This window comes from Sinohyriopsis cumingii, chromosome 4, assembly GCF_028554795.1.
Source record: "Sinohyriopsis cumingii isolate HCF-2022 chromosome 4, ASM2855479v2, whole genome shotgun sequence".
NCBI classification, from domain to species: Eukaryota; Metazoa; Mollusca; class Bivalvia; order Unionida; family Unionidae; genus Sinohyriopsis; species Sinohyriopsis cumingii.
In genome coordinates this window covers 121,114,537-121,131,469 of record NC_142964.1, presented here as the reverse complement: position 1 = coordinate 121,131,469, position 16,933 = coordinate 121,114,537, and the positions used below count along the sequence as shown (strand labels likewise).

General features: G+C 35.0%; 1 protein-coding gene across 1 annotated transcript in view; it reads left to right on the top strand.

Moving 5' to 3' along the window:
- Window positions 1-15,856, top strand: part of LOC149802014 (uncharacterized) — a 58,279-nt gene extending 42,423 nt beyond the window's left edge. The window contains exons 4-8 of the mRNA XM_089956414.1: window positions 2,019-2,266; window positions 9,097-9,169; window positions 10,386-10,623; window positions 11,000-11,114; window positions 11,595-15,856. Of these exons, the coding sequence (XP_089812540.1) occupies window positions 2,019-2,266; window positions 9,097-9,169; window positions 10,386-10,623; window positions 11,000-11,114; window positions 11,595-11,732 (812 nt within the window). The 3' untranslated portion in view covers window positions 11,733-15,856. The remainder of the gene's footprint in view (window positions 1-2,018; window positions 2,267-9,096; window positions 9,170-10,385; window positions 10,624-10,999; window positions 11,115-11,594) is intronic.
- The last annotated feature ends 1,077 nt before the right edge of the window (window positions 15,857-16,933 follow it).

Sequence of the window (16,933 nt, the reverse complement as noted above, 5' to 3'; positions counted from 1 at the left end):
AACCTATTACAAAGCTAAAATTCATTCATTCAACGGAATTGGCTGTGTCTGGTAACAAGGTAAGATCTGTTGTCTAGTATTAGATAGTTATAGACATATTATACGGAATTTACATCTATGTTGTCGAGTAACAAATAGATATATACGCACAAAACGGAATTTGTAATGTCAAATAAAAGTTGTTATATACATATGATGCAGAATTTGCATCGATATCTTATCAAATTGCAATTAGGTGTCAAAAACTTATTTAAATATAAATGGGGGGGGGGGTGTCATACTAAACATTCTCGTTATCCACGATTTTGAAGGCACTTTCCAAAATTCGTATCTTATTTACCAAAATTATATTTACTTCCAGGAACGGCCTTAACTACCGTTGGGTTCGATTTTGATCATTTTTACGGGGTCCACTGGATTTACGCGCAGGGCCTCGTGTGAGCACGGCATTTGGAAATAAACTTTGAAACAAGTTTGATATGATATTGAACTTAAAGTTTTCTTCCATAGCTTTAAAATTACTTTCTCTCTCTCTCTCTCTCTCTCTCTCTCTCTCTCTCTATATATATATATATATATATATATATATATATATATATATATATATATATATATATATATACATTTTTAAAAATTACTAACGCGCGGGGCCCCGTGGACGCGGGGCTCGATTGGGCCAAATTGGTGCAATCAGCCCAAGGCCGGTCCTGTTTACTTGCATATAGTTCCCACATTAATAACAAATCAATTAAATAACGGTCACTTTTGTTTCGGATTTCAATGAAAAGGGCAAATAATATTTTAAATGAGGGCTGTCATTATTTTATCGACAGCGTCAAAGCAAAGACTGAGTTTATATCGTCAAAGCATGTATTTTTAATTCATATTCCCTTACTGATTCACGACGTATGCTTTGAAGATACAATTTAGTAGTACACTGCATTCCTATTTTCCTCCTTCTTTCAAGTTTTCTCCGCCTCCTCTACATCTTCTATGCCTCCATATCAGTCTTCTCCCTGGGCCTCGAATGGCCGAGTGGTCTAAATGCGCTCACCGTTCCGGATCACTGCCATCTCACCTCTGTCTGCGTGGGTTCGAGTCTCAGACTCGGCTAACGTGGGTATGTGAGAAAGTTTGCCATTATTTTGTCTCGGTGGATTTCCCGGGGTTTTCCCCTATTCTCCCTCCACCAGTTATATTGACCGCCGTGTACTGCCTATCTTGTGCTGAAAAATGCCGTTAAACCCTACAACAACAACAACAACAGCAGTCTTCTGTCAGTAATTTTACAAAAATCCAAATTTGTACAGTTCTTTTTATATATGTTTTAATCCATTGCGTTCCATGTATATATAAGCGTTGAACCGAAGGATGCGGAATGTTTGGTGGGATAAGCTTATTGGAAGGTGACGTGTACCAGTGTCACCGAGTACTGGTTGCTGTTTGCTAAGCAGTACTTGTTTATAATTTTCGAGTGAAATTAAATAAGATTGAATTAAAATTAATAAGCATGTAGCATGTGTTGTAAATCTGTCCCTCTCTATTCTTGAATATACATTCGTCTTCTGAATTTCGTTTCGCTCCAGTGATTATGGTATTTTACATAAACCACACATATTTGATTGCTAGCATTCACGTGTGCTAAATATTCCAACTGATGCTACACATATTTGATTGCAGGTATTGACGTGTGCAAAACATTTCAACTGATGCTACATAATTTATTTACAAACTATACGGCAAGAAATGTATGGTTTGAAAGTATAATCTCTAGAATCTTGTTCTATAAGCGAAATCAAAATATTGCTGTTCAAGACAAACGTACAAAGAAATCAATTATAAAAGAGTTGGGTCATATTAGGGGTCATGGACGAGAGGTAGACGGCTCGTTTTGAGACAACGAGGTAAGTAGATAAATCTTTGTCGGAATGGAAAATAAGACAAAATTATAGGCAAGAAGTCCTGCTAAATTCGTTTCATAATGTTGCAAGATTTAGTCTGATTTCCTTTATTTACAGACGATATACCCAGACCCCCAACTCCAAAAGAAGTAGTAGATTCGAGTGACGCCCCGAAAGATCCAGATTCAGCACCTCGTTCAAAAACCCCGCCCCCTGAGCCTCAATCTCATTGGAGTCAGTGGCCCGACCCTGGGGCAGCAGAAAAACGACCACACACATCTTTAGGATTTGCAGATTTAAGTAAGGAGAAAGGCAAATACAGACCCTTAACTCCGGAGCCGAGTTATGCGTCTGGACAGAAAGAGGTAAAGGGTTAGCTTCTTTCATTTGGTCTTAAAATGATTTGCTAATTTGTTGGGATATTGAGTGGAGCCTTAGGAGTCATTATGTTGCTTTTATTTTGCAAGGTTACCCGCAATGGACACACTGACTTCATCCGTGTGAATTAAAGATTGGTAGGTGGGGTGCGTGCATCACCAATATCGATTTTCATCTGTTTATATGATCGTCTTATATTATGTCTATTCATCCGTCTGTTTGCGAGTTCACTTTCGTGCGATAACTTCGGTTTTTTTGAGACCTGATGTGCTGTAATAGATTTAATGGAAAACCTTTTGGAACAGACAATAAAAAGACTGGAGGTCTAAAGGTCAAGTTTACTGGAACACTGCAACTTAAATTTATTTTTTAAAATTGTTCTGCATGCGCATTATCCGATAGCTAATCCGAGTCTATGTTGTTTGCAGTTTAACCTGTCTTATGCTCGAGTACCGACGGTGCGTTTCATGTAGAATACTGAATACATGTCATTTATATGTAGTCATGGAAAGTGGACAGGTGCCAAAATAGTAACAGAATGCCTCTTTAAGAGAGTTTTAGGAGTCATTAGTCTTAATAAGTGCCTTACCTCGAATAACTTAAGTTACGCCTTGACTGATTATGCGGAAAAGAGTACATAAAAGTCGATATTTTTAATAATAGATTTGACTTATTCTTGGTTCTATCTTTCTGCTAGTTTTAAAAGTACTTACAACACATTATTCGTTATGTCACATTAAGGAAACGGGAGATAATTGCCTTTCACAGGTACACACCAGGGTAACCGTTCCGTGCTGGTCTGGTTGGGTATCGAACCTGCGACCTTTGGATTAAATGCCTGATAATCACCCCAAATCCCCAAACAATCCTTTGAAGTAATATCAAATGCCGTCCAGGGGCCCCCGAAGAATTTTTTCTGGGTGGTGGTGGTGGTGGACACATTTAATGGTCAGCTATTAATTTTTACGGATGTAGAATAAAACATGTTTAGAAGTGAAATAGCGAGGGTGGGGCTGAGCGAATGAGCGGGGACGTCAATGTTGCCGTTATAAATTAGAGGAAATACAATCTAGCAACGTTGCCACAATGTATCTAATCCTATAAACAGGACAAGTGTTATGTATTATTCATGATGTGTGCTTGATCCTTTCGAGGAACATAATTGTATTGCACAGAGAGCGGTTTCAGTTTGGCCTAAATGTCAGCTTCTTCTGTCGTCGTAGGAAAAAAACGTAATTGCTAATCCCATTTGTGCAATAGAATGAAATTATATAAAACTTTGTATTTTAGATGATATATAAACATCGGTCCCATACCCCCCATATATATATATATACGATTTATCAACAAATAGAGATAAACAGTTTTAGTAATATTAGTATTATGTATAATACATGCTTATTAGAAGAAAAGAAAACAAATTACACAAAAAGATAATAATTACAAAGATAAATGTAATCAACATATACACTAGTATAATCTTTACAGATGTTAAAGTGGTTATCAGAACTCAATTTATTTAATAAAAATATAATAAAAATATGGTGTGCATTACGGTTACTATCAAGTATTTTATAAATAATTAATCATATTATATTGATAATTAATTACAAATTCAATTTCATTTTTAAAGAATTAGTAAACTTATTTTTATGTTATTAGATTTTACTTTTACCAATTAAGATTTTCTGCAAAGTAAAATAATATGAAATATTCATATTTAATTGTAAACAGGGGACATAATTAAGAAAAAAAAAAAAAAAAAAAAAAAAATTAAAAATTAATAAAAAATTACTAAATGTCATATAGTGTTTTTGAATTTAGACCTTTTGGATATACCGTATTAAGACGGTGAATCCAATAGGTTTCCTTTAGTAGACGTTCCATTTCAGAATCAGCTTTAACAATAGGTTGGAAGGAGAAATCTTGCAATGTATGGGAATTTTTGTTAAAATGTGCGGCAACATGAGATGAAAATGATTGATCGATATAATTTTTTATATCTGATCTATGTTGGTTCATACGTTTAGATATTTGTTGACTGGTTTGTCCAACATATTGGATGCCACATTTTTTGCACGTTATCAAATAAATAACATTTGATGTTGCACAATTAATGTCACAACGCATATTAAAAATTTCTTTCGTATTATTACTATTAAAAGAAGTATTTTCATTAATAAATGAACAGTGTGAACATCTAGGTCTATTACATTTAGTTGATGATCCTATTTTATATGATGGTTTTTCTAATTTGGAATTAGTTAGGAAATCTTTCAGATTTTTAGTCCTTTTATAAGCAAGTGTGGGTTTGCTTTCGTGTAGCGATTTAACACTTGCTTTACATGATAAGTTTAATAAATCCCAATATTTATTGATAATCTTACCTATATTAGGCAAACTTGGATTATATTCAATAACAAAAGGAATGATATGTTCATTTCTATTTTTGATTTTATATTGTAAAGATTCAAGCTGTGTAAGAGAAGATACCTTTTGGAAAGCAGTATTAATGATGTCAATAGGATAATTTCTATTTAAAAAATGCTGACATAGCTCTGTCAAAGATGATTTAAAAACAGCATCATCCGAAATAATTCTTCTGTATCTTTTTGCTTGACTATATGGTATCCCATTTTTACATGATTTAGGATGGCATGAAGAATATTCAACATATTGATGAATATTCGTGTTTTTAACATGAACCATGGTAGTAATTTCATTATTTTCATTTTTCATGACATCAACGTCCAAGAATGAAACTTTAGTTTTAGAGACATTGAATGTAAATTTTATTGTTGGATGCAATTTGTTTAAACTGTCTATAAAGTAATAAAGGTCTTCTAATGAATAACTCCAAATCATAAAAATATCGTCTAAAAACCTTAACCATACATCCGGTTTTAAGAGGCATTTATTTAGAAAATCATTTTCTAATTTTCCCATAAATAAAGATGCATAAGCAGGTGCCATAGGACTACCCATTGCTGTTCCCATTTTTTGGAGATAGTTTGTATTACCAAATTGAAAAAAGTTATTTTCGAGCACAAGTTTTATCAAATCACAAATATGTTCTTTGGATAGTTTATATGTAAATTCGTTATCTTCAAGATAATATTTACACGCTTCGACACCATCATTGTGTGGTATATTCGTGTAGAGTGAAACCACATCAAGTGTAACAAGGAATGAATTTTCCGTTAGTTTCGGTAAAGATTTCAATTTGGTAATGAAATCAAAAGTATCTTTGACGTATGAAGGTAGTGATTTCATTAGTGGTTGTAAAATGTGATCAATATATTGCGATATATTATTTGTAACTGAGTTGTATGTAGAAATAATGGGTCTACCTGGATATCCTAAAGGTAGTGACTTATCAACAGCTTTATGTATTTTTGGTAAAATATAAAACTGAGGTGTGCGTATTTTATTTGGGAAGATATCTAGTTCATCATATATAGAACAGTTGTGTACAGAGATTAAATTAATACATTGGCTTATTTTTTCTTTCGTTTCTTCAGAAGGAATAAAGGAAAGTTTTGTGTAATATTCTTCATCATTTAATTGTCTTTCCACTTCTTTAATATAATCCTCCTTATTCATAATTACTATGGTGCTAGACTTATCCGCTTTTTTAATAATAATGCTTTCATCTTGCGATAAGCTACGTAAAGAATTTAATTCTTCTTTAGATATGTTTGTAAAATGTTTTCTTTTAGGACTGCTATTTAAAATTTCTTGTTTAGTTGCTTCAATATAAAAATCGAGATAAATATCACGTCCACTAGAAGGTGTAAATGTTGATTCTTTTTTATTGTAAAAGGGCTTATTTTGTAGATGGAAACTATTTTCATACTGTGAAGATGTACATGATTGTGAGAAAAATTCTTTTAATTTTAACGATCTTGTGTATTTAAAAAATGCTTCTGCTAAATTAATATTATCATGCACTTTGGTTCTAGGACAATATGATAATCCCTTACCTAGAAGAATGTAATCACTATTAGTTAGAATTCGTTTAGAAAGGTTTAACACAGTTTCTTTTCCTCTTTCGATTTCCTTTATTCTTTTCTTTTCTTTCCTCCATCTGTTCTTGTTTTGTATTCTAATGAATCTCCTATTCTTTCTTCTGTTTGTGTAGTTTTCAACAGATCCTTGAGGGTTTCCATTAGACTTTGTATTGTTGCTATAACCGTTCTGTTGGATTCTTGTGTAGTTTTCTTCGCCCCATTTTTTACTGCATCTGCATAGGTCGCCGTTTGTGTGCCTGGGGCTGTTACGTTTTTTGCTTGATCATTTTTGCAATTGTTTCGAATGGATGTATCATTTTTTCAATGAGATTTGGTTGATAGGTAATTTTTGCTCTTAGTGATGCTTGATTCATTTTCTTTTCATGTCTTGGTTGTAGGTTATTCCGTGTGTGATTTTTAGTTACTACACGTTTCTTTTTTACATTGGTGAAGTCAATTTCATCTGCTGATTTATTTGGTTGTTGATTAGGTTGTTGATTATCTCTTTTAGATTTTCCTCTCGTTATTTTTGATGCCGATGTTTCTATTTGTCCATGAAAATTGTTTTTCTCTCTCTGTAAATTCTGTAACTTTTTAAGTTGATTTGATAAAAGTTCGTCTTTTTTGGATTCCGTTTTTTTAAAAAGTTCTTCGTCAAAAATGCCCGTATTTCCTTTTATCAATGTTTTTAGTTCATCCCTATGTTCTTCTAGTTCCTTGCCTATTTTGATTACTCTTCTCTGATGTTCTTCTTTTAGTCTCTCACATATTTCCAAAGAGACCTTTTCCAAAAGGGAGTCAATTGATTCTTGGAACTTCTTTGATGCTGTATCATTTCCAATATGAACTTTTAATTTCAAACGCAATCCCTTTGGCACAAGATTGTCTTCCAGACAATTTTCAAGAAAGCGTGCGTGTAATCCATTTTTCATCTGTTTTTCCGCTAATCTCTCCATTGTAGTTTTTAAATAAGTCTTTCTATTGCTAATTCGTGGATCAGAAGTTGATGCCATGGTGTTGTCAAGGTTTTCTTGATAAATTATAAAATAAACAACACCAACACGTAGAATGTGTGACCGGTTTCGCTTTAATGCTTCATCAGACTATATATATATATATATATACGTGTGTGTCTGCCTGTCTGTCTGTGTGTAAGCCGAGCGGATGATGTATTGTTATGGCCACATTATATCAGGTTTTGATCTACACCCCTGTCCCCAATGAACGAAGCATCTACACCTTAGTGATGAAGTTGGCACGAAACTGGTTCACAAAAACGGTTTCTTACACGATCCTAAAACGTCATCATTTTGCCATCTCCAAAATGTTTTCAAGCAGCAGTCAGGTGAACTTACTATAGTTCATTCGCACTCGCTTGGGAGTTTACTCGCGTTTCGCTTTTTACCAACTGATTGCCGTATTTAAGGTTAACAGTGTCATTGTGTTGCAAGTAGAAGTTAAAATGCTTCGGTAGTGTCAATTTGTCACTGTAAGCGTAAAATCAAGGTATGTCAATGCATGTTTCTACAAAATAGGTATAAAAAAATATGCAACAGAATTTAAAATAATAAATAAACCTCAAGCCCCTTCCTGCCACAAAACAATCATTGTTTGCCTATGCGATGGAAGATAAAGGGAGGTAACTAAACACTAATTGTGCTTAATAGGAACTATCGTTAAGATGTTATCAGCTCCACAAAACATTGATTCCGTCTTAGTTACTGCATGAGACATGTGATACTACTGTAATACAGATTGGAATGTGCAAACCTACAGGTCCGAATAAATTAGGTGACAGAAAAGACAAGAGGGCGGAAAATCTTTCAGTTCCGGTGATGATAAACCAATGGCAAAACCCGGTAAGACGTAGGGCAATGAAAATGCTGACGTTTGATAATTGTGTCTTGTACTATCTGTTGGGCAAACTGCCTTGCTGGAGTACTGATATTATGTAAACGTCTCACCTTGTCATGCTTTGATTGCTACTATAATCCTAATACTATTGTTTCTGATTATCGGGTACATGTACCCTACCTCTGTACGTCAAAAGCTTTTAATAGAAAGTGCATGTAAACTGTCCACATTCCAACCAGAGTTATGGCTTGATCTGCATAAACCATAACCTGCCCGCCTTCGGATCACGTGAAGGAGGATCACGACCCATGTGGTGTGTAATAAAGCGTAACCTGAGTGGCGTCTACTTTTTATGGTCTTTCATATACCGTCATTACTCACTCATAGGTCGAGTTAAACTTCAAGTAATAAAGATCCTGATCTGCCGTAGCATAATGTACCTGCAGATCAAGTTGTTTTGTTTGTTCCACTGATTACCTCTAGCAAACTGCACAGAGATTTGCCGGTGCATTATGAGACGGCAGGTCTGGGTCTGTTCAGTTTACAACTGGGCTCCTGCTATAAGTGAGTAGAGACGGTACAATAGGCAGAGCTAGTATAGGCACTTTTTAAATGCATTGTTTTCTATTATATCTGGCTGGGATACCAACAGTAGCCGCTAACTGTAGAAAAGAAGAAATAAATTTAGATGATATGCCGGACCAGTACGATTATAAAATACTTTTATTGTCCGTCTTAACAAAAATTTCTCATCCCGATATCGGTTTGTTCATTTAAACATTATGTCTGCAAATTAAGCAAACATTTCGTATAATTTCGAAACATACTTCGAATCTATGTATATCATATCGGTGTGCCTTTCATTGTTGTCGTAGCGTAAAGTCTCTCAACTTACTTGATATACTTTGGTCCTAGATACGTACTGATTGGTCGATTGTTTTTTAAACTTGCAGTATACAGATCCAGGAGCTTCTATGACCTATATTCCGGCCCTAAAGACTTGGATTAACGCCAATAACGATTACCGTAAGTAAGCATTAGATTGGAGACCCCACCCCACCCCCGCGTAAACTGTTTGGGAAAAAAATTAGAAGCCATGGACCAGTTGAACTTTGAATGAATGAACTGATGCGTTCAAGAGTCACTGTGTGTCTAGAACAGTTATGAAACACTGATTTCACCGTCACTGATAATGAAATTTAAAGATCCATTTTGTGTCGCACTGTAGTTATTACCTCCAGTCAGTCCATCTTTTATTTCGTCATACCGGTATCATCAGTGAAAAAATACACATTCTTTATTCAGACCTCATTGACACACCTCTACCCCACCCCCATTTAATTTCATTTTAGCCGGTTTCCACCTGGATCAGCTACTGATATTGAAGACTTTATTGACTCGTTTCAAAAGTAGTCACTTTTCTAACAGAAATTTTACTTACAGACCCTGAACAATATATGCTCCCCCCCCCCCATTTCCATAGGTGTTATGTCTTGAGGATTTTAGGTCAGCGTACATAGTTTAAACGCATGATCTAAATAGCTGTTGGCACATTTATAAAGGGACCGCTTCAGTGGCCTAAGTGGTTGGAGCGTACGGCACAGATGCGGGTGGGTTCGAACCCGGGCCGAGTCATACCAAGTACCTATAATATTGTACTAGCAGCTGTCTCGCTTGGCGTTCGGTATTAAGAGGCTAGTGTTAGGACTGGTCGGCCAGGTGTCAGGATAATTTTACTGGGTGGGATATGATGTTACGTATTTGCGGCATGATGCCGTAGTGCTAGACATCAGTATAAATCGTAACGATATGACTGAAATTGTTGAACTACATTAAAAATCCAAATCACACACACACACACACACACACACACACAAACACACACACATTTATAAGTGTACTGTTTAGGTCATTTGAATTTAAGAACTGAAACCAAAGTATCACTTGTGTCGATTTTTAGAAATACATTAAAATGAAAACACGACTTACCACGACAATATGACGATGCTTGAAATATTTTACCTTATGAACAAAATGTACCTGCAATTTTTGCTTCGAATAAAATCGTTGTGTGATGCAGTCTATAAACTATCCGCCCATAATGCATTTATGTATGGATTAATGTCCCACGTGGCTTTTCATCCGACACTTTTTCCTAATGTCCATTTTTACTCTCTGTGTTTCGTAAGCAGAAAACATTATATGAGTAACTCTGGAACTCCTACTCGCATTTTATTCACAGAGAGAGCAGTAGTAGACAAGATGCTGTCGTCAATGAATAGAGAGAGAACGTTCCACCACTACCAGCCATCTTATGGCGGTAACACCCCAAGGGACTCTTATACATACTTCAACCCCAGACCTACTAATCCACGTGCCGCCAACCATGGTTACTATAGCAACAATGGCTACAGTTACAGTCGATACGGCTCACGTGAAGATGATGGTGTCATACGTGGGATGGGCATACAACTGGGAGAGTAAGTGTTTGAATCAAGGGGGATAAAAACAGTTGGTTATCTCTTTTGAGAATGTACCTAAGTTAAGATAAGTTTGTTCATTAATTTCGACTTAAGTGTAGCATGTTTAATAAGGGATAACTAAGCACTAAGGATGAAAATGTACAATGTCCTTTTAAGTGTCATAATTTACAGAGAGTCCAAAAGTTTGGATTCCGTTATGTTCATCACCATCGTATTTAGGATAACTGGCCACCTTGCGAAGATATGCAATATTTTATCGGAATATATGTGTTAGACAACAAGAAAACATTTCTCTCCTATCGATGAAGTGTAATTGATTACTTTCTTCTTCTTCTTCTTTTAGTAGTACATTGTTTTTATTGTTATCTATCAGGAGGGAACCATTGCCTAGTATTTACTCCAAAAGGATGGAGGGTGTTCCGTTTAATCGGCGGACTAAACAGCTGCCCAAGTCAGATGACTATGTACACGAACTCAGCATGTTTATGGTAATCTCTCTCTCTCTCTCTCTCTCTCTCTCTCACACACACACACACACACTCACACACACACACACACACACACACGCAAAAACTGGTTAAGTGACTGTAATATTTTCGTGGTATTAGTTTCCCAGTCATGAAAAGTGCCTATAATCAGTACTTAGTTACAACAGCAACAATATGTATATAGCGGTTGAAAAGAAAAAGTAGTGTAATAAACGTTTTGCAAGCTACGAATCTTGCGAAAAAATATAAATTGAATTAAAACAAAAGTGATGAAATTTCTTTCGAATCTTTGGAAAACATAATAGCGGATGATGATTGCAGTTGTCATGAAAATATGTATAAATGTCTACTCTAATTTGTATTTCAGAGATTATAAAAAAATGAACAAGTAGAAACTAAATATTCTCTCTCTCTCTCTCTCTCTCTCTCTCCACTAAATACGCGTGATAAAGGTTAACATAAGATAACATTCCGTTGCAGACAACACAGCCACGAGTCTCAGGACATTTCATCATCCACCCCGACTGGGTTTCTGAACGGATGGGCTTACGGAGGTCACACACGATGTTCGAACCGCGAAAATCCTCCAAAGAAGGACTTCGTTACAGCAGCTTTTAAATATTCTTCCTCGGTGTGTAAATGTAATTCAACAACACATTCATCATGGAGATGTTGTGTGTATACTTTATATAGTCTGGTTCCCTATTTAAAAGTTTTGCTCATAAGATAAGCGGTGAAAAACAGAGCCAGCATAAACATCCCACGGTATATTCATGCCATCTCGCCAAAAAAAAAAAAAAAAAAAAAAAAAGAAGACAGCATTGGGAGTTATGTTTAGTTTGTAACGTAGGCTTTTTGCGAACATTCTTGGTTTTTATGATATTGCCAACTTCCCGAATGCATGTTAAGTGTACTTTATTAAATTTGTTTCCAATTTTGTGAAGAGGGACCCAAATAGCCATGTCCACTCATTGGCATAGCTATTTCTTTTAAACATGCTCGAAAGTTTTTTATTTAAGCGATATTATACCTTAATTCTCTATGTGTCCTTGATAATCATTCAGACACTCATCAAGTTTAGTACACACTCAAACTCACTTTCCGATGTTGAATACTAATGAAACTGTTGTACTTAAAATAGTTAAAGAGTTACCTTTTATTTCGTTCAATAATGTTCTAAAATATACACAATTGTTTCGTTTTTTATTGCAATTATTCTTATTTTTCGGGGTTGGGGTGGGGTTTTTGTTGTTTAAAATTCAGGCTTTAACAGATATGGCATAATCCAGTGGAATAATATTTGAGTGAGCACTTAACTTGAGGAGTTACGGGACATGGAAATCGCAATTGACGTGCATAGATTCAGCGTAGAATTACCTTAAAAATATGAATACTGGTCGGTCGCAAAAAATAAATGTGTTAAGTTTCAGGGATCGCAAAGTAAATTGATATGCATGTTAACGTGTTATTGAAATGCAGAGTTGTACAAGATATTGCATGACTTTGTCCTTGGTTCTACAACTATGATTTTCGTTGAAATGATATTTGTAACGATTAGATTGCTGATACCGTCCTACCTATCTTAGTCAATATTTGGGTAGATTCTTATGATATCGTACTAAACAGTTTTCTAAATTTATCTTGGTCACACACACGTTTCTTCTTCTTCTTTTTTTCTTTAGAAGTTCCAGATGGTAAATATTTCGCGTAAACTTTAGACCAAGGGAAATAACTCGCGTAAAGTTTAGACCAAGGGAAATAACTCGCGAACGATTGGCGTATCTAACCTGACATTGAATCATGAAATTTTGTTTGTATTCGCTTGTAAGATGAGTCCTACTGCAAACTGCACAAACCCAGACCTGCCTTTGCCCTGGGTCTGTGCAGTTTGATAGGAGTAATCAATAGAACAAACAGCATAGACCATGATCTGCAGTGCATTATATTACAGCAGATCAGGATGTGTGTTGTTTGCAGATTGACTCAACATACAAGCGAGTACAGACGGACTGCTATAACAGGTAGGGGGGAGAAATAAAATCCAGTTATAATTTTTTAATTCGTTAATGAGGTGTTTATAATTGTAAGAGTGGGGATTATGCAAGAGCAATGCTAATATTTTTGTATCGAGTGTATGCTTTTAGTTTTTGTCTTCTGCGTATTGCGAAGGTTTGAATTAAGCAAATATTTAATGTTGCTGAACATATATTTAACAATTCGTAATTAATGGCATTTGTTGGGTGAATTGCATATTACGCATCTAAAAAGTTTCGTCTTTTAAGACTAATTTGACCGAGTTATCGCCCTTTTTCAGTCAATATTTCCACTTTCCTTCTGACTATCACAGAGCTGGAATCATTCAACATACTCTGATGGGATTTGGTGTGTTCATCATTTCGTAGCATTATATATGCCTTTTTGAGATGTTGTTGTGGTCCTCGGCAATTAAATTTATATCGTCACACGACATGTTGCGGTTACCCGGCATAGCTATGTAACACACTAAACATTTTCTGATGCAGTTTGGTATTAACACCGTATCATAACACTACATGCGTCTCGTTTAGAACAAATATGGTCCACTGATTTTTCGTTCTCCAACTTTCCTTTCCACATGATAACATCACAAACATTTGTTTGATGTCAATCGAATTTGAAAGGTAGCATGTTATTAATGATATCTCGAGTGAGTTTTATTTCCACCATTCACAACATCATTTGCAGGAGTTATAGCCCCTGGTTAACATGCTCTAGTCTTTACTAAGGCGTACTAACCATATTTGGCAGGCATCTTTATGTCGATGAGACTTTGATTAAAATTAAATTCAAGCGTTCCGCATCAATTAGAAGAGTTATGGCCCCGATTTTTCCTTCTCATGACTATGGTTTCCACAGCATAAAGTGTCTAAGGAATATTGCCTTTAAGCCAGAGTTATTGTGCAACGTCATATTGATAAGACATTTAAGTAAATGAGTTTCCAGCATTTCGCTACATCATTCAGAAGAGTTATAGCCACTGATTGCCAATCTCCAAGCTTTGGTTTTTAAAAGCGAGACCATTTGCCATGCACCCATCGCTGCTAGTTCTGGTTCTTTGTTAAGATCTTTAATAAATTAACGATAAACATTAGATTACGATGTTTAAATTATTACAGAGATGTAAATGCTCATTAAATTCGTCCATTGTATTTGCTCAAGTTAAAACGGTATAATTTGTTGACATTTATAGAATTGATAGAATTTGAACATTTCTTATCTATGCACCTGTTATTGTAGAATGAAATATCCACGTTTGAATTTCAATGCCTCTTCAATGTTATGGTAATGTATGCAATGTATTGCAACAAATAATGTCTACATGCATTGCAACAAATAATGTCTACATGTATTGCAACAAATAATGTCAACATGTATTGCAACAAATAACGTCTATATGTATTGCAACAAATAATGTCTACATGTATTGCAACAAATAATGTCTACATGTATTGCAACAAATAATGTCTACATGTATTGCAACAAATAATGTCAACATGTATTGCAACAAACGATGAAAAGGCAACAATAATAACTGTGTGCATGTCTTATCTGACAAATTGTTGTACATACTTGTGACATTTATTCCTCGATAGGATGAAGCAGTGAATGCCATAATGAACCTAATGTCAAACTCGGCCATTTTATTTTAGTTTCATTTAGCGGTATAAAAATAATTTATGTAAATCGTAACAAATTATATACACACATTTATTGGTGCAAGTAGATATTAGATCTACCTGGTACGGTATCCACTCTCCACCCGCACCCCACCCCCATCGAGCCCATCTTAACGGTACGGCCATACGGGCAATACATGTCTTAACTGTACGGCGTACCTGACAGTACCAGCTTACTTGCATCAGTGACAAAGAGATTGCCATTTCAATAGTAAGAAAACAAAGTTTTATGCAGGATTTATCTACACCCTGAAGGCAATTAAGGTTTATTAATGTAAGTGTTTATTGTTTTTCTAGTCTTTTTTATTCACAATTGTACATAATTTTGTATTTTGTTTAATGGCGATGAACTTATTTATTTCACAGATGATACCGTGTGTCGTATGTTGCATAAGGTACAAGAGTGGCACGCTCTCCGGCCGACAATAACGCTTCACACACACACACACACACACACACACACACACACACACACACACACACCATTCTGATACCATTATATACCCAACACCCTTAGCAAAATATTCTGTATAGACTTTGATTTTATTTTGATCTTTCGTTTTCCCCACATCTAAAACTTGTATCTCAAAATTCCTTATATGGTATTAAAGATGACGTATCATGTGTTACATCAGATATTTGTAAAAATAATCAGTGCAGAAATTTTATTTTAACAGTTGTTCTTTAACTTACTCTGAAATGTCAGTTTGCCATGATTTTATTACTACATATTAAAGAGCTGGTTTAATCTGTCAGCTGCTAACGATTTATTCCTAGTTTTACTCTAGCTGTGAGGTTATCAATTTAATCCGCAAAATCCACCACGAGCCTGCGGCCGGTACGGCGTGCACTCTGCTTTACCGCTTCAGTATTACTATGTACAGAACGTTTGGTCCGGTCATAAACATGGACGTGTAATATGGCTTTCTTCCTAGTTAACTAGAAATATGCATCGCTCCGTGTTCGATTTTCCATATGTTGTATCCCACACTTGCATGGTTGTGCTCAAATAAATTATTAAACTACTGATGTGTTTATCCTTTTTTAAACGTGTATCTTAGCACAGAAGCTCATATCAAAGGCTAATAAGAGATTATCAGATTAGCGGATCAACACTTCCTTAGTAATCTTATTTATCATCACAGACTTTCTCGAATGTATTTTACAACTACATGATATCAAACGGAGACTGAATGAAAAGTCTTTACTTTATTAAATACTAACGCATTATCGTCATTCATACTGGAAAATTACTTTTAAGTTACCTATTCTCCATGCAAATTACAAAGCTATACTGATCTCCTCTAACAAATCCAAAACCATTTGCGAACCAGTCATTCACATTTCAGTTCATACCCAAAAATACATTTTTACTCGGGCATAATTATGGTATATGCAGAAGGTCACTCGTATAGAACCTCATTTAAAGTTTAAAAACTCTGTGTGTTGTTTGCCTAACTGTCCATCTATTTTTCCAACCAGTAAAAAAGCTTAGAAATGTGAAATAAAAGATACTTTGCTTTTTTTCTCATCAAAGTTTTGCCATAACATTTTTAAAAAGAATTCACAAAGGAACCGATAATACTAACATTTTAGTTTGCCCAAGCATCGTTCCAGTATTTCAACCTGCAAAACACTTGGAAAATGTGAAATAAAAGAAACTTTGATTTTTTTTTTCTTCATCAAATCTTTACCATGCCATTGACAAACAAAGAAACCAATAATACTAACATTTTAGTTGGTTCGTTAATGTTCAATGATGAATACTGCTCAGTCATTCTAAATAGATTTCTTCAATTTGGTAGGGTCGCATCCAAAGGACAGGACGAATTCTACCTTTCATTGCTAGTTTCCTTCAGACGAAGAATTAATCAAATTATTAATATCATAGCTATAGGAGAAAACATTGACACATTTATTCTGCTAGGAGGGAGATTTTTTTATTAATGTTTTTTTTTTCTTCTTAGGACTGTATCAAAATAAAGGACATTGACGTTGGAATGTTTGCCTCTTCGCGTACTTTTATGTAAAATGTTTTCAAAAAAAGTTTTTCTAATGGAATAATGTAGCCTCAAAAGTCAGAATCATTGCTTCTTAAAACAG